A 16,221-nucleotide genomic window follows, 5' to 3' on the forward strand; every position below is an offset into this window, starting at 1 on the left:
GGTCAGGGATTTTTTTAAAAGCAGAATGTTTTTTTTTTGGTTCAATAGACTACAGTGTAGAAGCCGCAGAAAAGCATGTAATGTGTTTTTGCCATGATTCACATTTTAATCTGCTCAACAACAAATTGGCCAAAAAAAAAAAAAAAGAATAAAAATATAAAATACAAAAAAACAAACAAAAAAAAAAAAAACGCACTGCAGAGACGGATCAAAAACAAACTGCATAGATATGAACTGAGTCTGAAATGGTGAAGGAAGAGACAAAATTTCAGAAATAAGATTCATAGTACGTATAGTGAAAAGATACTGCTCCCCCAAAATTAAAGCATTAAAAAGGTTGACACTGTTGTGCTAGCAAGGTGAGAAGAGTGAAGAAAGGTGACTATTGAAGAACTAGACTATAATACCCTAAGTTGAAACAGATTGCTTAGCGATAATTCAACCATCGGTGTCCTAATTACCAAAAAGAATGGATGAAACCAACCGCAAAATGGGCTGTGTATGAGAGCTCAAATATGGAGAAACATGACACTTAAAATATGAATGGTTTCAAAGCAGATATTGTTAGTATATAAAGGAGTTAAACACTGAAGATAAACTTGCAATACTAAAATATATGATAAGAAAAAAAACATAGAATACAGATTATATTGAATTTCCTGTGTGTTAAAAATTTGTCATTCCAATTTTAATTGGAGGAAGCTTGATATCTTGTGGACTTTTTGAGTATGATGCTAAAAGCATGGCACACCTATTTTTGGGCAGTTTCTTCCATTCCTCTTTGCAGGACCTCTCAAGCTCCATTAGGTTGGATGGGGAGCGTCGGTGCACAGTCATTTTCAGATCTCTCCAGAGATGTTCAATCGGATTCAAGTCTGGGCCACTCAAGGACATTCACAGAGTTGTCCCATAGCCACTCCTTTGTTATCATGGCTGTGTGCTTAGGGTCATGGTCCTGTTGGAAGATGAACCTTCACCCCAGTCCGAGGTCCAGAGCACTCTGGAGCAGGTTTTCATACAGGAGGTCTCTTTAAATTGCTGCATTCATCTTTCCCTTGATCCTGACTAGTCTCCCAGTTCCTGCAGCTGAAAAACATCCCCACAGCATGATGTTGCCACCACCATGGTTCACTGTAGAGATGATATTAGCCATGTGATGAGCAGTGCCTGGTTTCCTCCAGGCATGACGCTTGCCATTCAGGCCAAAGAGTTCAATCTTTGTTTCATCAAACCAGAGAATTTTGTTTCTCATGGTCCGAGAGTCCTTCAGGTGTCTCTTGGCAAACTCCAGCTGGGCTGCCATGTGCCTTTTACTGAGGAGTGGCTTCTGTCTGGCCACTCTATCACACAAGCACCACAGAGAAACAATGGAGCTCTGTCAGAGTGACCATCGGGTTCTTGGTCACCTCCCTGACCAAGGCCCTTCTCCCCCGATCGCTCAGTTTGGCTGGATGGTCCGTTCTAAGAGAGTCCTGGTGGTTCCAAACTTCTTCCATTTGCAGATGATGAAGGCCACTGTGCTCATTGGGACCTTCAGTGCTGCAGACATTTTTCTGTACCCTTCCTCAGATCTGTGCCTCTTTACAATCCTGTCTCGAAGTTCTACAGGCAATTCCTTGGACTTCATTGCTTGGTTTGTGCTCCGACATGCACTGTTAACTGTGTTATATAGGCAGCTGTGTGCCTTTCTAAATCATGTTCCATCAACTGAATTTACCACAGGTGGTCTCCAATCAAGTTGTAGAAACAGGATGATCAGTGGAAACAGGATGCACCTGAGCTCAATGTTGAGTGTCATGGCAAAGGCTGTGAATACTTAGTTTTCATGGTATTTCTTTGTTTTTTATTAAATTTGCAAAGATGTCAAACAAACTTCTTTCAAGTTGTCATTGAGGGGTATTGTTTGTAGAAATTGGGGGAAATAATGAATTTATTCCATTTTGGAATAAGGCTGTAACATAAATTGTGGAAAAAGGTGAAGCGTTGTGAATACTTTACAGATGCACTGTATGTAGGACTCACATAATGGTGACACAACAGCTCAGCTTATAGCCAAGCTGATTGCCCTGCCAGTGGTGGATCTCCCCAAGTTTCCAGACAGGAATTAACCACATAATCTGTTCTGTGAGAAGTTGATCTAAAAGAATATACATATTTAAATGGCTTTGGAAATTTACTGGACAAAAAATAATTTTCTGGCCCTTACTGATCAGTCAACAGGGAATATGCAAGGGATGAAAACAATATTTCAAAACTACAAAAAATATACTCACTTAAGAATTCCTTTGCTTTCCATTTTTCCTTAATAAATATAATGCCTATGATTGAGCTGGCTGAAAGGAAAAAAAAAAAAAAAGAAGGGGGAAGAAGAAAAGGAGGAGGAGGATAAGCACATTTCCTTATAAAAACTGTAAGCATTAAATACTAAGCATTCTTCTTAATACACTAAAATATTTTATATCTTCAGCATACTGAATACAAAATCTACCCATGTCATTATTGCTTTGCTATCATACCCGGTGTTATAAAAAGTAAAGGGTTGAATTATCACAGTGCTGATTGCATTGAAATGTTTAGATTACAAAAATCTGGAAAAAAAAAAAATACATAAAATTGTCATGTTTATGGGGTAAAAACCCATTTCAGACTTTAGTGACTATTAACAATTTGAGCAGGTCAATGAAGATGGGCAATAACCAAGAATTGTCTCACTATCCATATATGTAACTTTTATGATCTAAATATCAAACTCAAAAAGTAAAAACCTGTTGTAGCTCAACCAACCCTATGGTAGCATGTGTCTCTGGAACTTCACTCGCCATACAAAAAAAAAAAAAAAAATGGAGGTTTATTGATATCATGGTATAAGAAAAAGACATAAAAGCATCATACGTAATTAGCATGAGAGCAATACCACCCAAGCTGCCAAAAAATAAATAAATATAAATTATATATTAGGGGATATATATATATATATATATATATATATATATATATATATATATATATCCTATGTTCAAAGGATTTATAATTTCAATCCACAATATAGAAACTGTGAGATGATGTCCATAGATCCATCTCCTGATCCATACTGTAAAACTGTAGGCAAGTTGATAATTGTATAGTTGAGTTGACGGAAAAACTGGAAGGGGGAGGGGGGCTGGGTAACAGTGGTCCAGAGGAGGTATGCAAGAGGGGGAGTCGCTATGTGTATATAAAGACCAATGTGGTGGTGGTCACTGAAAACATGGATAGTTAACACAGTATTCCCTCTTACTGTACCAGAAGAGTCCCTATGAAGACTCGTTCCAAATATACGATGACAAAAATCAATATTGCTATGTGAAAAAGTAGTCAGTTCCAAGTAACGATTGATATACTTATCAGCGTAATGCTGATCCAGTGTCCCAGCATATGTTCTTCCTTTATCTTTAGAAAAGCCGACCTTGCAAGGCATGTGAAACCATATTTAGATCAAAAGGCACATCATCCAGAGATGGGCTGTGCTGGCCTGACTGTTTTCGCTGATCCCTGTCGGCTGCGTCAGAGGCTGGTTACCAATGCAGTCCGCATTGGTAACCAGCCTCTAAAACAGCCGATATGGTTTCACATACCTTGCAAGGTTGGAGTGTAAAGATAAAGGAGGAGCATATCCTGGGACACTGGATCTGTGGACTTGACATTAGGCTGATAAGTATGTCAACTATTACTTGGAATGGACTACTTTTTCACATCGCAATATTGATTATTTAATCGTATGGGGATTTGGAATACGTCTTAATAAGTCTTGTACAGTAAGAGGGAGGTCAAGGAGGATTGTGTGTCAACTATCTATGTTTTAAGTGAGCTACTTGCATCTTTCACCCAGTGCTGCACTGACATTTCTGGATTCTAAGTCATGAGGAAAGCAAAAGGAATGTAAAAAAAAAAAAACACAAATAACTTCAGGTGAAATACAGGACTCTCTAAAAACATGTGGTGTGGCCGTTTCAAGATGCACAATAAAGAGGCACTTGAAGAAAGCTATTACTACGCAAATGCCACAAAGTATCCCACTTACAATATGCCGAACACAGAGCCTCAAACCTTCTGACACAAAGTCATTTGGAGTGATGAGACCAAAATTTTGCTTTTTGTCAACAACCATAAACGCTTCATTTGGAGAGGAGACAACAAGGCCTATGATGAAACATACAGAGATGGATCGCTGATGTTTTGGGGATGTGTGAGCTACAAAGACCCAGGAAATGTATTCAAAATTAATGGCAAGACAAATGCAGTATGTGATCAAAAAATACTGGAGGAACATTTGCATTCATCAACCAGGAAGCTGCGCATGGGATGTACTTGGACATTTCAACATGACAATGATCCAAAACACAAGGCCAAGTCGACCTGTCATTGGCTAAAGCAGAATAAAGTGAAGGTCCTGGAGTGGCTATCTCAGTCTCCTGACCTCAATATCATTGAGCTACTCTGGGGAGATCTCAAACGTGCAGTTCATGCAAGACAGCCCAAGAATTTACAGGAACTGGAGGCTTTTTGCCAAGAGGAATGGGCAACTTTACCATCTGAGAAGATAAAGAGCCTCGTCCACAAATGCCACAAAACACTTTAAGCTGTTATTGATGTTAAAGGGGGCAATATAGGGTATTAAGAACTGGGGGTATGTAAACTTTTGATCAGGGTAATTTGGGTAGTTTCTGTTATGATTTTAAGCCCAGGTTCACACTGGACTGCGGGAGTGAAGCCGTGCGAGTTCAGCTGAACTCGCACGATTGCACTCCGGCTGGCAGGTTTCTGCACAGATGTCAATGTAAATCACGGGCCGAAAATCGCAAAAAGTAGTACAGGAACTACTTTTTGAAATCGGCGCAGCGCCGCAGATGCGGCGTCGCACAGATTAGGACGGTGCCATTGCCGACAATTGCCGCCGATTTGAGATACGATTTGACATCTCAAATCGTATCTCAAATCGTACCAGTGTGAACCAGGCCAAAAAAGAGTAAACCCAGTTGATAATAAATGGCTTCAGCCAAACACTAACCATGTGTAAAAGTGTCATCATTCATATTCTCAGAAAAATGGCCAATAAATCAGGCGCTTTGTGACCACTTTATAATTTGAGGGTCCATCTCCTCTGGTAAGCTCCTTGGCTATATAACGATGGTGCTAGATGCTCTCTTTTCACACTGAAGCTGGTCTTGGGACTTCCTCTCTACTACTGAAATCTATATGTTTTTTTTTTTTTTTAAGACCATATGTAACATTTAGCGCTGCATGTATATAGATATAAGGGGGGGGGGGGGGGGTATAGCCAAAGCTTTTTTGGACATACTTCTATGGTTCTCAGGAGTGCAGTTCATTCTGCACTCCTTTGACCCGTGTTCAGCGGGCTAAAGTCTGCTTTCTGCTCACGTCACAGAGCCCACTGAGGACCGTGAACTGGCACTAACTCAGCAATCCGGTGAGAGGCTGAACCAGCCCCACCCACCCCCTCCACATTCCAGCGCTCCAGTGAGTGTTGGAGGGGCAGAGCAGAGAACCGCTGACTGACAGTCCGGCTCTCTGCTCAGAGCAGAGGGAAAGAACTGAGCGATCAGCCGTGTTTTATTGCTCAGTACTCACTGCAGGGCCGGCAGGGACAGATGTTGCATCCACCATGGTAAGTATAATGTTTTTTTTGCAAAGCCGATACTTCTCTTTTAATGATTTTTCCATGAACATGCAAATGATCGGCTTCAAAATATATTTCTCCATAACTAAAAGTTATATACTGGCAGACAGAAATCTAAATAATTTTAAAAACACAGATAGAAAAATATTTAACTATTTTAAATAAGTAAATGTTCATTTTATTTTCAGTGGCTTTTCAGGATGTTGCAATTTCATGATAAACCTGCAATTTTTACATTTTAAAAAATTAACTGTTTAATCTTTTACACTCACCTATGAGAGAAACAGCACTAAGAGGCACAATTAGAGACAGCGGAGCAAAAGCATAGGAAGAAAACACCCCTGTTTCTCCCAGTATTGCCAAAAAGAGACCGAGCCACCATGTCTTTGTCTTGAAGTAGGTACGAGGGTCTTTGGAACTAGCCAAACGTATATGGCTGTATTTCTATACATTGAAAAAAAAAATAGAAGGTTGTTAGCAATTGTCACCATAATAATCTAGGCAAGCCTTATAAATGTCAAACAAGGTAATGCATCCTCAGCAATAAACGCAAATATTTTTCTAGGTGCAAACTAGATGCACTTCCTGCAAACTCAAATTCTTTGTTTTCTAGGTCCATAATGCAGTATTGAGATTTTTGGAGGGACAACATGGCATTTCTACTGGAGGCTACAGTATCAAGATTATGGATAATAAACTATTTACATATGCTTAACAGACTTAAACAAGCTGTTAGGTGATCTATCACTCACGTCTAGCTGCTCTTAATGTGAAGGTATTCAAAAGACCTTGTTCTCATGGGTGGCAGCAAAAACAGGCTGTTGATCTGCTTTCTCAGGCTTGGTCCTTAAAGAGGAAGTAAACCCTCTTTTTTTAAAAAAAAACACCCTGCAAGTCTAAGGCATAATGAGCTAGTATGCATACCATACTAGCTCATTATGAAGTACTTACCCGAGATCAAAGCCTCCGCAGCGGTGCTCGGCCACCTCCTCCGTCGGCGCCATCTCTCCCAGATTCACTTCCACATATCGCGGGTCCGTTACTGGCCAGAGCTGCGATGACATCACTCCCGCGCATGCCGCCACCAACGGAATGATCGTCGTTAGTAACGGCACGCTCAGTGCGCCATTGTCTAGACATCGGTGTCTTTCTTTTGCAAATATCTCCTAAACCGTGTAGGTTTTGGAGATATTTGTTGCACCTACAGGTAAGCCTTAATCTAGGCTTACCTATAGGTTAAAGTGGTCTGTAAGGGTTTACAACCACTTTAAGTGGTTAAAAAAGTAAAAAAATAAAAATAAAATAAAAAGAAGAGGTTAAAAGTTTTACATAAATAAAAGAAGGGTGATCATTGGAAGCACCCATCAGTAGTAAATGGTTTGTCTCAACACAACTGCTACATTTGCAGGAGAGTTTGTTCTGTTAAAAAATAACAGACATACTGACTGGATCACAAGGAGAAAATACAAGAAAGCAAGCCTAAAAAAAAAAAGAAAAAAAAAAAGAAACAAATACAGCCATAACATCTAATGATTGTTAAGCTGTAATATAATAAATTTTTGATTTTGGGTTTAATATCCTTTTAAGCGGTTGAACAAAAACTGATTCTGTCAAGTCATCAAGTTCCAGGAGGAGATATAGAAAATGCAAGTTCACTAATCCTCATTCTTTGCCAAGAATAACAGCTCTTTTTTTGTTTGCTCTAGCCACCCTTTTACCCTCAACAATTTAGAATAATTTCTTACCTGTAGATTAAGTGCAATACTGATAACAAGATGTCCAAATATGGCCAGCAGAGATCCAATCAGGTTGTCCTGAAAATACATTATGCTATGAATAAATTAATATTTTATTACCAAGTTTTGTTATTGTCACATAGACAGTATCAACAGTCAGAAGGCAATGCAGAAGCGCATACTGTCAGAGACTGTCCAGTCAGATGTTGTGCCCTTGGTACCCATTTTGCAGCCCTCGGGGCCCTTTGCTGATGTTGGGGCTGCACCACTATATCAAAAAATAAATTTGACCACCACTGTTCTAATCATATTCCTGCTTTTTTTCTGTACTCATTAACTAAATGATATTTAAAACAAAACCTGTAAACAGTAGTTTTCAATGACTTGAGAATATTGTATTCGTCATAAAAATTATTACAGTAAATGGAAGCAGACACTGCATTATTTTACATTTAAACTACTAATGGAATAATTGTACAGGAATGTTACCAGTGCAAATGATGGCTTAGCATAAATTACAGTGAAAAAGTTTGCACCTGTTCAAAAAGCGATTACCCAGAAATTCTACAAGTAGCACAACATGCTCATAAAACATTTTCCTGCATTACATTTAATTACAGTTCCTTTGATAAAGCATATTTTTTTAAACATTTTATTATATAGACACCAGTAAGGTTCCTAAAGCATTCAGACCATTGGGTTTCTGCAAGAGAAAAGCCATTATACGTACATATTTGGTGACCCTCCATTCCACACTTAACACTTACAGGAGTGTTGAATGTCTTTGTCTCCTGCTGTGCACTGTGGCTTCTTCCTCCAATACCTAGAACACTGCTGTGTCCCGCAATGACCAGGAGAAATGAACCATGATGTATAGTGGACAGACACTCCTGAAGTGTTGATTACCAAAGACAATTCTAGAAGCCACAACACTCGAGGAGAGGGGAGGTAGGGGATACGGGCGGCCAGAGAAAGGGGACCAAATGAGTATAAGAGCTTCTCTCCTTTGGGGACCTAATGGCTTGAATCCTTTAGACTAACATGGTCTCTATAAATCTTCCAAAAAACATCCATTCTCTGTCCTGCCTTAGGTATAGTTTCTTAACTAACTTTACATTTACACCAAAATGACACTAAAACTGGAGAATGCAAAATGTGGAGCAGCTCTGCATAGAAACCAATCCACTTTAAGCCTAGGTTCACATTGGAGCGATTTGTCATGCGAGAGATCAAATCGCATGACAAGTTGCAGCCTATTGGTGGCAATGGCACTGTACCAATTTTGCGGTGCCGCATCAATTTGTGCAACTTAAATAGACATCTGTGTTTGAAGCCACATATATATCTATCAAGTAGCACCTGAAATCGCGCTGACCTTCTATCCTGGTGCCAATTCCTGCTAACACGCAACTGCCTTTTTCTTGACACTCCTCGTTAAATACCTGCCCTGACTTTTTCTCTGATAGACTATGACCTTGTCTGCCAATTTTTAATCAGTTTACTTCTGCTTTTCCACTGTTGCTACAATCCTGCAACATGGGTGCCATCTCTTGCAAAGTGCTTTTAGACCCTGCACCTCTTTTAAGGCTTAGATTTATCTGGCAACACAGAAAGTCCACTGTCTCCGGAATTACAAAGGGGAATTCTACTTCTTATACTTAGTTCAGTATAACAGTTTGAAATTAAAGCAAATATATAACAGGAATATCAGATAGCAGGTTCAGAGGTGAAACCAAGTGTGGTGGGGGGGGCTGGGGACAAGTGCAGTTGTGAAAGTGGAGCAGTCAAGCACTGTGGTCAGGGTGGACGATTGTGAGAGAGAGGGAGGGAGGAGGCCATGCAGGTACAGTGATCAGAAAGTTGCCCATGCAGGTGTGTTAATATTTTGAAGAGGAGGGGGGGGGGGGGATTTATTTAATGTGATAACAGCAGGAGAAAGTCGCTCCCATGCATGGCAACATATTGCTACGAATAATCAGTTGTTAGTAAAATGGCAGCGGTTTATCGCACCATCTTACAGGCGACAATTTTTTCTCTGCTAACAGATGGCTTCTCTAACACTGTACGTGTTTTAAACCAGTTTCCCCTGTGAATGCATGGGATATCAATGCCATATTGCTAATAACCTTGTGTACTCCAAAGACCACGGCTGGTTTCTACTGCACTTGCATGAGATTTCGGCACATCCTTAATGATAATATAAAGGTGAAGGCGCAATAAGAATATGTGCTAAATTCAATAATAAAATGCTTTTAAGTGAAGGAGGAAAGCCCACGGAGAAAAGATCTTTTACATGGCTGGTTTTCACCTTTTGGCCCAAGATATCTTTTATTGAAGCACGTTGCACTTTAGGAAGCACGGTGTTGGAGTTTACAAAAGGAGACCCAAATTATTATATTTTCTATATGTCATATATGATTTTATGTCATAGATGATTTTCTTGTTATTCCTATGGACATTATATAAATTTTGTTTTGGCACTAAGCACTTTATTATTGAATTTAGCACATATTCTTATTGCATCCTTCACCTTTATATTATGCTTTATTAGTTATCACAAATTTTTAGAACTGCACTAGAATATTTTAGAATTATATATTGGCATAATGCTTTTACTATCCTGTTTTTATCGTTTGTCCCTTCGTACACTATTTTTCTCCTGTATATGCACACCTTAGATTGAGGGTCAAACTTATCCGTTTTATAGTTGCTCCATACTGTCCTCCCCTCTTTTATACTGCAATTACTATTGGACCGTCTGTAAATTTGATTTGTTTGTATCTTCTTTTTCTCTAATAAACTTGTTTTTGATTTTAAAAAAAATAATTATATATTGGCGCCTTTTCTCATTTTTCTTCCTACATCCTTAATGATGGCTAATCCTCACCATGCGTCATCTCAGAAAAGTTCAGGGCTAAACGTATTAATTAAAAAAAAATGCAAGTACCTCAACATTAGTTCTTGTAAAACAGCATAATTTTTATTCTAGATTATTTTGACCATTTTATCTCAATTTCAACCTGAAAATAAAATGGCATTTAAATTCCTGTATTTTTCTTCTACATATTTATGTGATTGTAAACACAAGCTGAGGTGATCTCCTGAATGTTGTATAAACAGACAATAAAACCGTCAACATTTATAAAACAATGGCGGATATGTATAAAAACAAACGTCCATTAAAAGTGAACTATAATCCCAAAGTGACATTGACAAAATAAAATTCTATTGCCCTCAGACACCTCCAGATAACTTTTTTTTGGCTGCTGTGATCCAACATCCTATTAGAGGGTGGCTACATTTATTCTTAATGGTCCTGCCATATGTAGGAAAGTAGCCACTCTCTCTTGCTCCCTCCCTAGATGGACTAGGGATTATGAATTATGGGATTTGTAGTGTGCAAATAGCAGTGCACAATACCTCAGCTGATTTTGAGTGCTTGTTCAAAACAAACTGAAGTGAGGGGGAAAAAGGAGAGAGCTCATGGGAGATGTTACAAGGAGGAAGAAAACACAGTAAGTAGTGGATGTATACAGACTATTTCTGGAGTATAAGGAAATGGTTTGTTTATTGTCACTTTAAGCAAACAGTGTAACATTTATTTTTATACTGTACTGCACTATGAGCACAAGTTTTCACTAGATAACTGCATGCTTGTCTTAAACTCTGTTTGCAAAGACTATGCAGGAGCAAATATTGCATATGTGGATTACAAAAAATAATCAATATCTCCACATTCATTTTGCCTTTAAATAAACTTAAAGTACAATGTTTTAAATGGAAACTGTCATGACAAAAAAGAGATTTTTAATACAGTTTACCTGTAAAATCTTTTTCTTGGAGTACATCACGGGACACAGAGCGGCATTCATTACTATATGGGTTATATGGAGTACCTTCAGGTGATGGACATTGGCAATCTCAAACAGGAAATGCCCCTCCCTATATAACCCCCTCCCATAGGAGGAGTACCTCAGTTTTGTAGCAAGCAGTATGCCTCCCAAAATGGTCCTCAAAAGAGGGGTGGGAGCTCTGTGTCCCGTGATGTACTCCAAGAAAAAGATTTTACAGGTAAGCTGTATTAAAAATCTCTTTTTCTTTATCGTTATATCACGGGACACAGAGCGGCATTCATTACTATATGGGATGTCCCAAAGCAATGCTTACAATGAGGGGAGGGAGAACATCTCCAAGACAAAAGGATTTAATTTAGAGAAATACTCAAATCATAATAAATCCAACTTAGTTGAGAAAAATAATCTTAAATTTTAAATTTAACTCAAAAAAGAGGAGCCCCCGGAATCCGAGGGTCTCAAACTGCAGCCTGCAGCACTGCCTGCCCCAAAGGCTGTATCAGAATTCCTTCTTACGTCCAACTGGTAGAATTTTGTAAACGTGTGGACAGAAGACCAGGTTGCCGCCTTGCAAACTTGAGCCATAGAGATCTGGTGGTGTGCTGCCCAGGAGGCGCCCATGGCCCTAGTAGAATGAGCCTTTAATGATACTGGAGGAGGCAACCCTTTCAAGCCGTAGGCCTGAGTGATTAATTGCTTAATCCACCTAGAAATGGTGGACTTTGCAGCTGCCTGCCCCTTCTTGGGCCCATCCGGTAATATGAACAGCACATCTGTTTTCCGGATCTTCTTTGTAGCTTTAAGATAGGCCTTCATGGCCCTGACGATATCCAAGGTATGCAGCAACCCTTCCTTTCTGGAAGTAGGTTTAGGGAAGAAGGATGGTAATACCAAATCCTGGTTCAAATGAAAACTGGATATAACCTTCGGTAGGAAGGAAGGATGAGGGCGGAGAACGACCCTGTCCTTATGAAAAATAAGATATGGTTCCTTACAGGATAAGGCCGCCAGTTCCGATACTCTTCTTGCGGAAACTATGGCGACCAAAAATACTAACTTCCTTGTCAGTAAAACCAAAGGAATTTCAGCCAACGGCTCAAACGGTTGTTTCTGTAAACTTGACAGAACAAGGTTTAAATCCCACGGGCAAAGCGGGGATTTAACTGGAGGTTTAATACGTAAGACCCCTTGAAGGAAGGTCTTAACCAGCGAGTGGGTGGCCAGCGGCCGCTGAAACCACACTGACAGAGCAGAAATCTGTCCTTTGATTGTGCTTAATGCCAATCCTTTATCCACTCCTAGCTGGAGAAAACTTAAAACTCTATCAATGGTGAATTTGCGAGGAAGCCATAGCTTGGACTCACACCAGCCTACATAGGCCTTCCAGACCCTGTGATAAATCACCCTAGAGACTGGTTTCCTGGCTCTGATTAGGGTAGAGATTACTTTCTGAGACAGACCTCTACCCCTGAGAATCAGGGATTCAGCTTCCAGGCCGTCAAATTTAGATGCCGTAAGGCAGGGTGGAGGATCGGACCTTGCGATAGCAGGTCTGGCCGTAGAGGAAGAGTCCAAGGATCTCCCACTACCATCCTTAAGATTAGTGAGTACCATGCCCTTCTGGGCCATGCTGGAGCTACCAGGATGACTGGTATGTGCTCCACCCTGATCCTGCGCAGCAGGCGGGGTAGTAACTGAAGCGGGGGAAACGCATAAAGAAGTTTGAACTGATGCCAAGGGCAAACCAGCGCATCGGTTCCGCAGGCCATCGGATCCCTTGAGCGGGACATGAACCTGTCTAGCTTCTTGTTGAGTCTCGATGCCATGACATCCACGTCCGGCACTCCCCATCTTTGGCAGAGTGCTTGAAAGATTTGTGGATGCAGAGACCATTCCCCCGGCCATAGAGTCTGGCGGCTTAAGAAGTCCGCCTGAAAGTTGTCCACTCCGGGAATGAATATTGCCGATATGCAGGGCACATGAGCCTCTGCCCATAGGAGAATCAAGCTCACCTCTCTCTGAGCGGCTTGACTCCTGGTTCCCCCTTGGTGATTTATGTATGCCACGGCCGTGGCATTGTCTGATTGAATTCTCACCGGGAACCCCTGCAATTTTGACGTCCAAGCCCTGAGGGCTAGTCGAGCAGCTCTGAGCTCCAAGATGTTGATGGGCAACTGCTCCTCTAGCTTTGTCCAAGTACCTTGGCGAGTGCAACCATCCAAAATTGCTCCCCAGCCTGTCAGGCTGGCGTCTGTGGTCACTATCTTCCAAGCCACTGGGCTGAAAGATCTCCCCTTCAGTAGGTTCTGAGGGTCTAACCACCAACACAGACTTTGTCGGACTCTTGATGAGAGCGGCAACGGGATATCCAAGGCCTGTGGCCTTCTGCTCCATGCTGACAGGATGGCTGCCTGCAGGATGCGAGTGTGACTCTGGGCGTATGGTACCGCCTCGAATGTGGCCACCATCTTGCCTAGTAACCTCATACATAGGCGAATAGTCGGTTCCTTTTTGCTTAGAACCAGTAGGATTAATTCCTTGATGGCTTTGACCTTCCTCAGAGGTAGAAACACTCCTTGTTGTTCTGTGTCTAATCTCATGCCGAGATATTCCAACTGCCTTGTGGGCAGGAAAGCTGACTTTTCTCGATTTAGGACCCAGCCGAACTTCTCGAGGTATTGGACCGTGAGGGCCACTGCTCGCTCCAAGCCGGGAGACGAGTGATCTATGACTAGGAGGTCGTCCAGGTATGCTAGGATCGTGACCCCTTGGATCCTTAGTTTGGCTAGGATTGGAGCTAGGACCTTCGTGAACACCCGGGGGGCCGTAGCCAACCCGAAGGGAAGCGCCACGAATTGGAAGTGACGCGAAGCCACCATGAAGCGTAGATATTTTTGATGTGGCTGATAAATTGGAACATGAAGGTAGGCATCCTTTATGTCTATGGACGCCATGAAGTCGTCCTTTTGGAGTGTGGCAGCTGCTGACCGCACGGATTCCATCCGAAATGAGCGGATCTTTAGGTATGCATTTACCATCTTTAGGTCCAAAATTGGCCTGACATCTCCATTGGACTTCGGGATGATGAATAGGTTGGAGTAGAAACCTAGCCCCTGTTCCAGGACTGGTACCTCTACTATTACTTCCTGGGAAAGTAGATGATTTAATGCCGACATTAATGCGGCTCCTTTCTCCGGATCGTTTGGAATCCTCGACTCCTGGAAATGAGGAGGAGGAAACTTTAGGAAATCTAATTTGTAGCCCGTGGCCACGGAAGACCGTACCCACTCGTCGGGAATGCTGGCTTCCCAAACCTCTGAAAAGAGTCGCAGCCTTCCCCCCACCTTCATGGGTGGGGGCGCCCCTTCATAAGGGCTTGGGGGCTGGTTTTGCTGGTTTGCGAAACCACTGCTTTCTGCCTCTAGCAGCCTGTCCTTGAGACTTGCTGTTGAAGCCGAAGTTTGCTTTCGCAGGAGGCCGTCGATACTGTTTGGCATTAGAGGGCCCCTGCCCAGGGGAGTACTGTCGTTTAAACGCAGGCCCCTGAAACTTCTTCTTAGTTGGCAAGAGAGTACTTTTGCCGTTTGAAATGGTCTGAATGTATTTATCTAGGTCTTCTCCGAAGAGTCGTCCTCCATAGAAGGGAAACCCTACCAGGAGCTTCTTGCATGGGGGCTCGGCCTCCCAGCTCTTTAACCATAAGAGTCTTCTCATATGGATAAGGGATAACGATAAACGTGACGCTTGCTGGATAGAATCCTTAATTGCGTCTACTGTAAAACATATGGCCCTAGGGACATCCGAAAATTCTTCTGCCTGCTGGGCAGGAATAAGTTTAAGCATCTGCTTAATTTGATCCGATAATGCTTGAGCAACCCCAATCGCAGCCACAGCTGGCTGTACTACTGCCCCTGCCGTAGTGAAGGAGTTCTTAAGTAGTGCTTCCAAGCGTTTATCAACTGGATCCTTGAATACCTGTATGTTTTCTACAGGGCATGTTAACGACTTGTTAACACATGAGATGGCTGCGTCCACTGCAGGAGTAGCCCATTTCTTGGAAAATTTATCTTCCATAGGATATAGGGCAGAGAATCTTTTAGGTGGTAAGAAGATTTTATCTGGCTTGTTCCAATCTTGGAACAAAACTCCCTCTAATAGAGGGTGGATCGGAAACACTGCATCGCTTTGAAGCGCCCTCAGTGAGCCCAAAGCTGAAACCGTCGATACCTGGAGATCTGGTACTGGCAAGTTGAATGCATTATGGACCAAGTCCGTTAAGGCTTGAATCCACCAGCCCTCCCCTTGGGAGACTGCTCCAGACTCCTCTGTATCCGGATCTTCGATCCCTGAACCTACTTGGTCCTTGTCCAAGAGATCGTCCAATTCCCCTGAGGAAAGGACCTCCTCTTCTGAGGGTCCACGCTCGGGCGACGGAGATCTAATCCGTTTACTGCCCTGCATAGCTGTGGCTATCATTTTTCCCATTCTTTTCTCCATCTCTCTTAAAGAGGTGAGTAATACCTCGTCCGTGACCATCTTAGGGGTGGACTGACCCGCGCCAGCTCCAGCCCCAGATCCCGATGGCCCCAAGGCTCCCTGTGGGGAAAGCAGCGGCATAGCTTTGTCCGAGACCTCAGACTCTCTGGGGGAATCCCCACCTCTTGTACCCTCTGACCCGGATGCCATGGTACAATACCGAGGTACACCTGCTACCTATTGGTACTTGGAACTATAAAAGTTAATTGCCCAAACACCTGTTTGGGGGATAAAAAATGCTTCCTCTCCCCTAGATGACTTTTTTTTTTTTGTTTTTTGTTTCAAATCCAGGAAAGAAAAATCATTCTGTCCCCCTGAGTAGTATTGCAAGAAAAACTATGAGATGGAAAGAAACAGCCTATTTCTAGGCTTGAAAACAGTCCTCTGAAGACTGCAATATTCTTTTTGGCCACTGTGT

At 41.9% G+C, this 16,221-nt stretch overlaps 1 protein-coding gene across 2 annotated transcripts in view; it reads right to left on the reverse strand.

Annotated features, from left to right (window-relative positions):
• NIPAL3 (NIPA like domain containing 3) overlaps positions 1-16,221 on the reverse strand; it is a 42,261-nt gene that overhangs the window by 18,680 nt on the left and 7,360 nt on the right. For both annotated transcript variants that reach the window (XM_040337176.1, XM_040337175.1), the window contains exons 3-5: positions 7,423-7,491; positions 5,950-6,121; positions 2,274-2,333 (exon numbers count right to left, since the gene is read on the reverse strand). In XM_040337176.1, coding sequence (XP_040193110.1) covers positions 2,274-2,333; positions 5,950-6,121; positions 7,423-7,491 — 301 coding nt within the window. The remainder of the gene's footprint in view (positions 1-2,273; positions 2,334-5,949; positions 6,122-7,422; positions 7,492-16,221) is intronic.

The sequence above is a fragment of the Rana temporaria genome, chromosome 2 (genome assembly GCF_905171775.1).
Source record: "Rana temporaria chromosome 2, aRanTem1.1, whole genome shotgun sequence".
In the NCBI taxonomy this organism is placed as follows: Eukaryota; Metazoa; Chordata; class Amphibia; order Anura; family Ranidae; genus Rana; species Rana temporaria.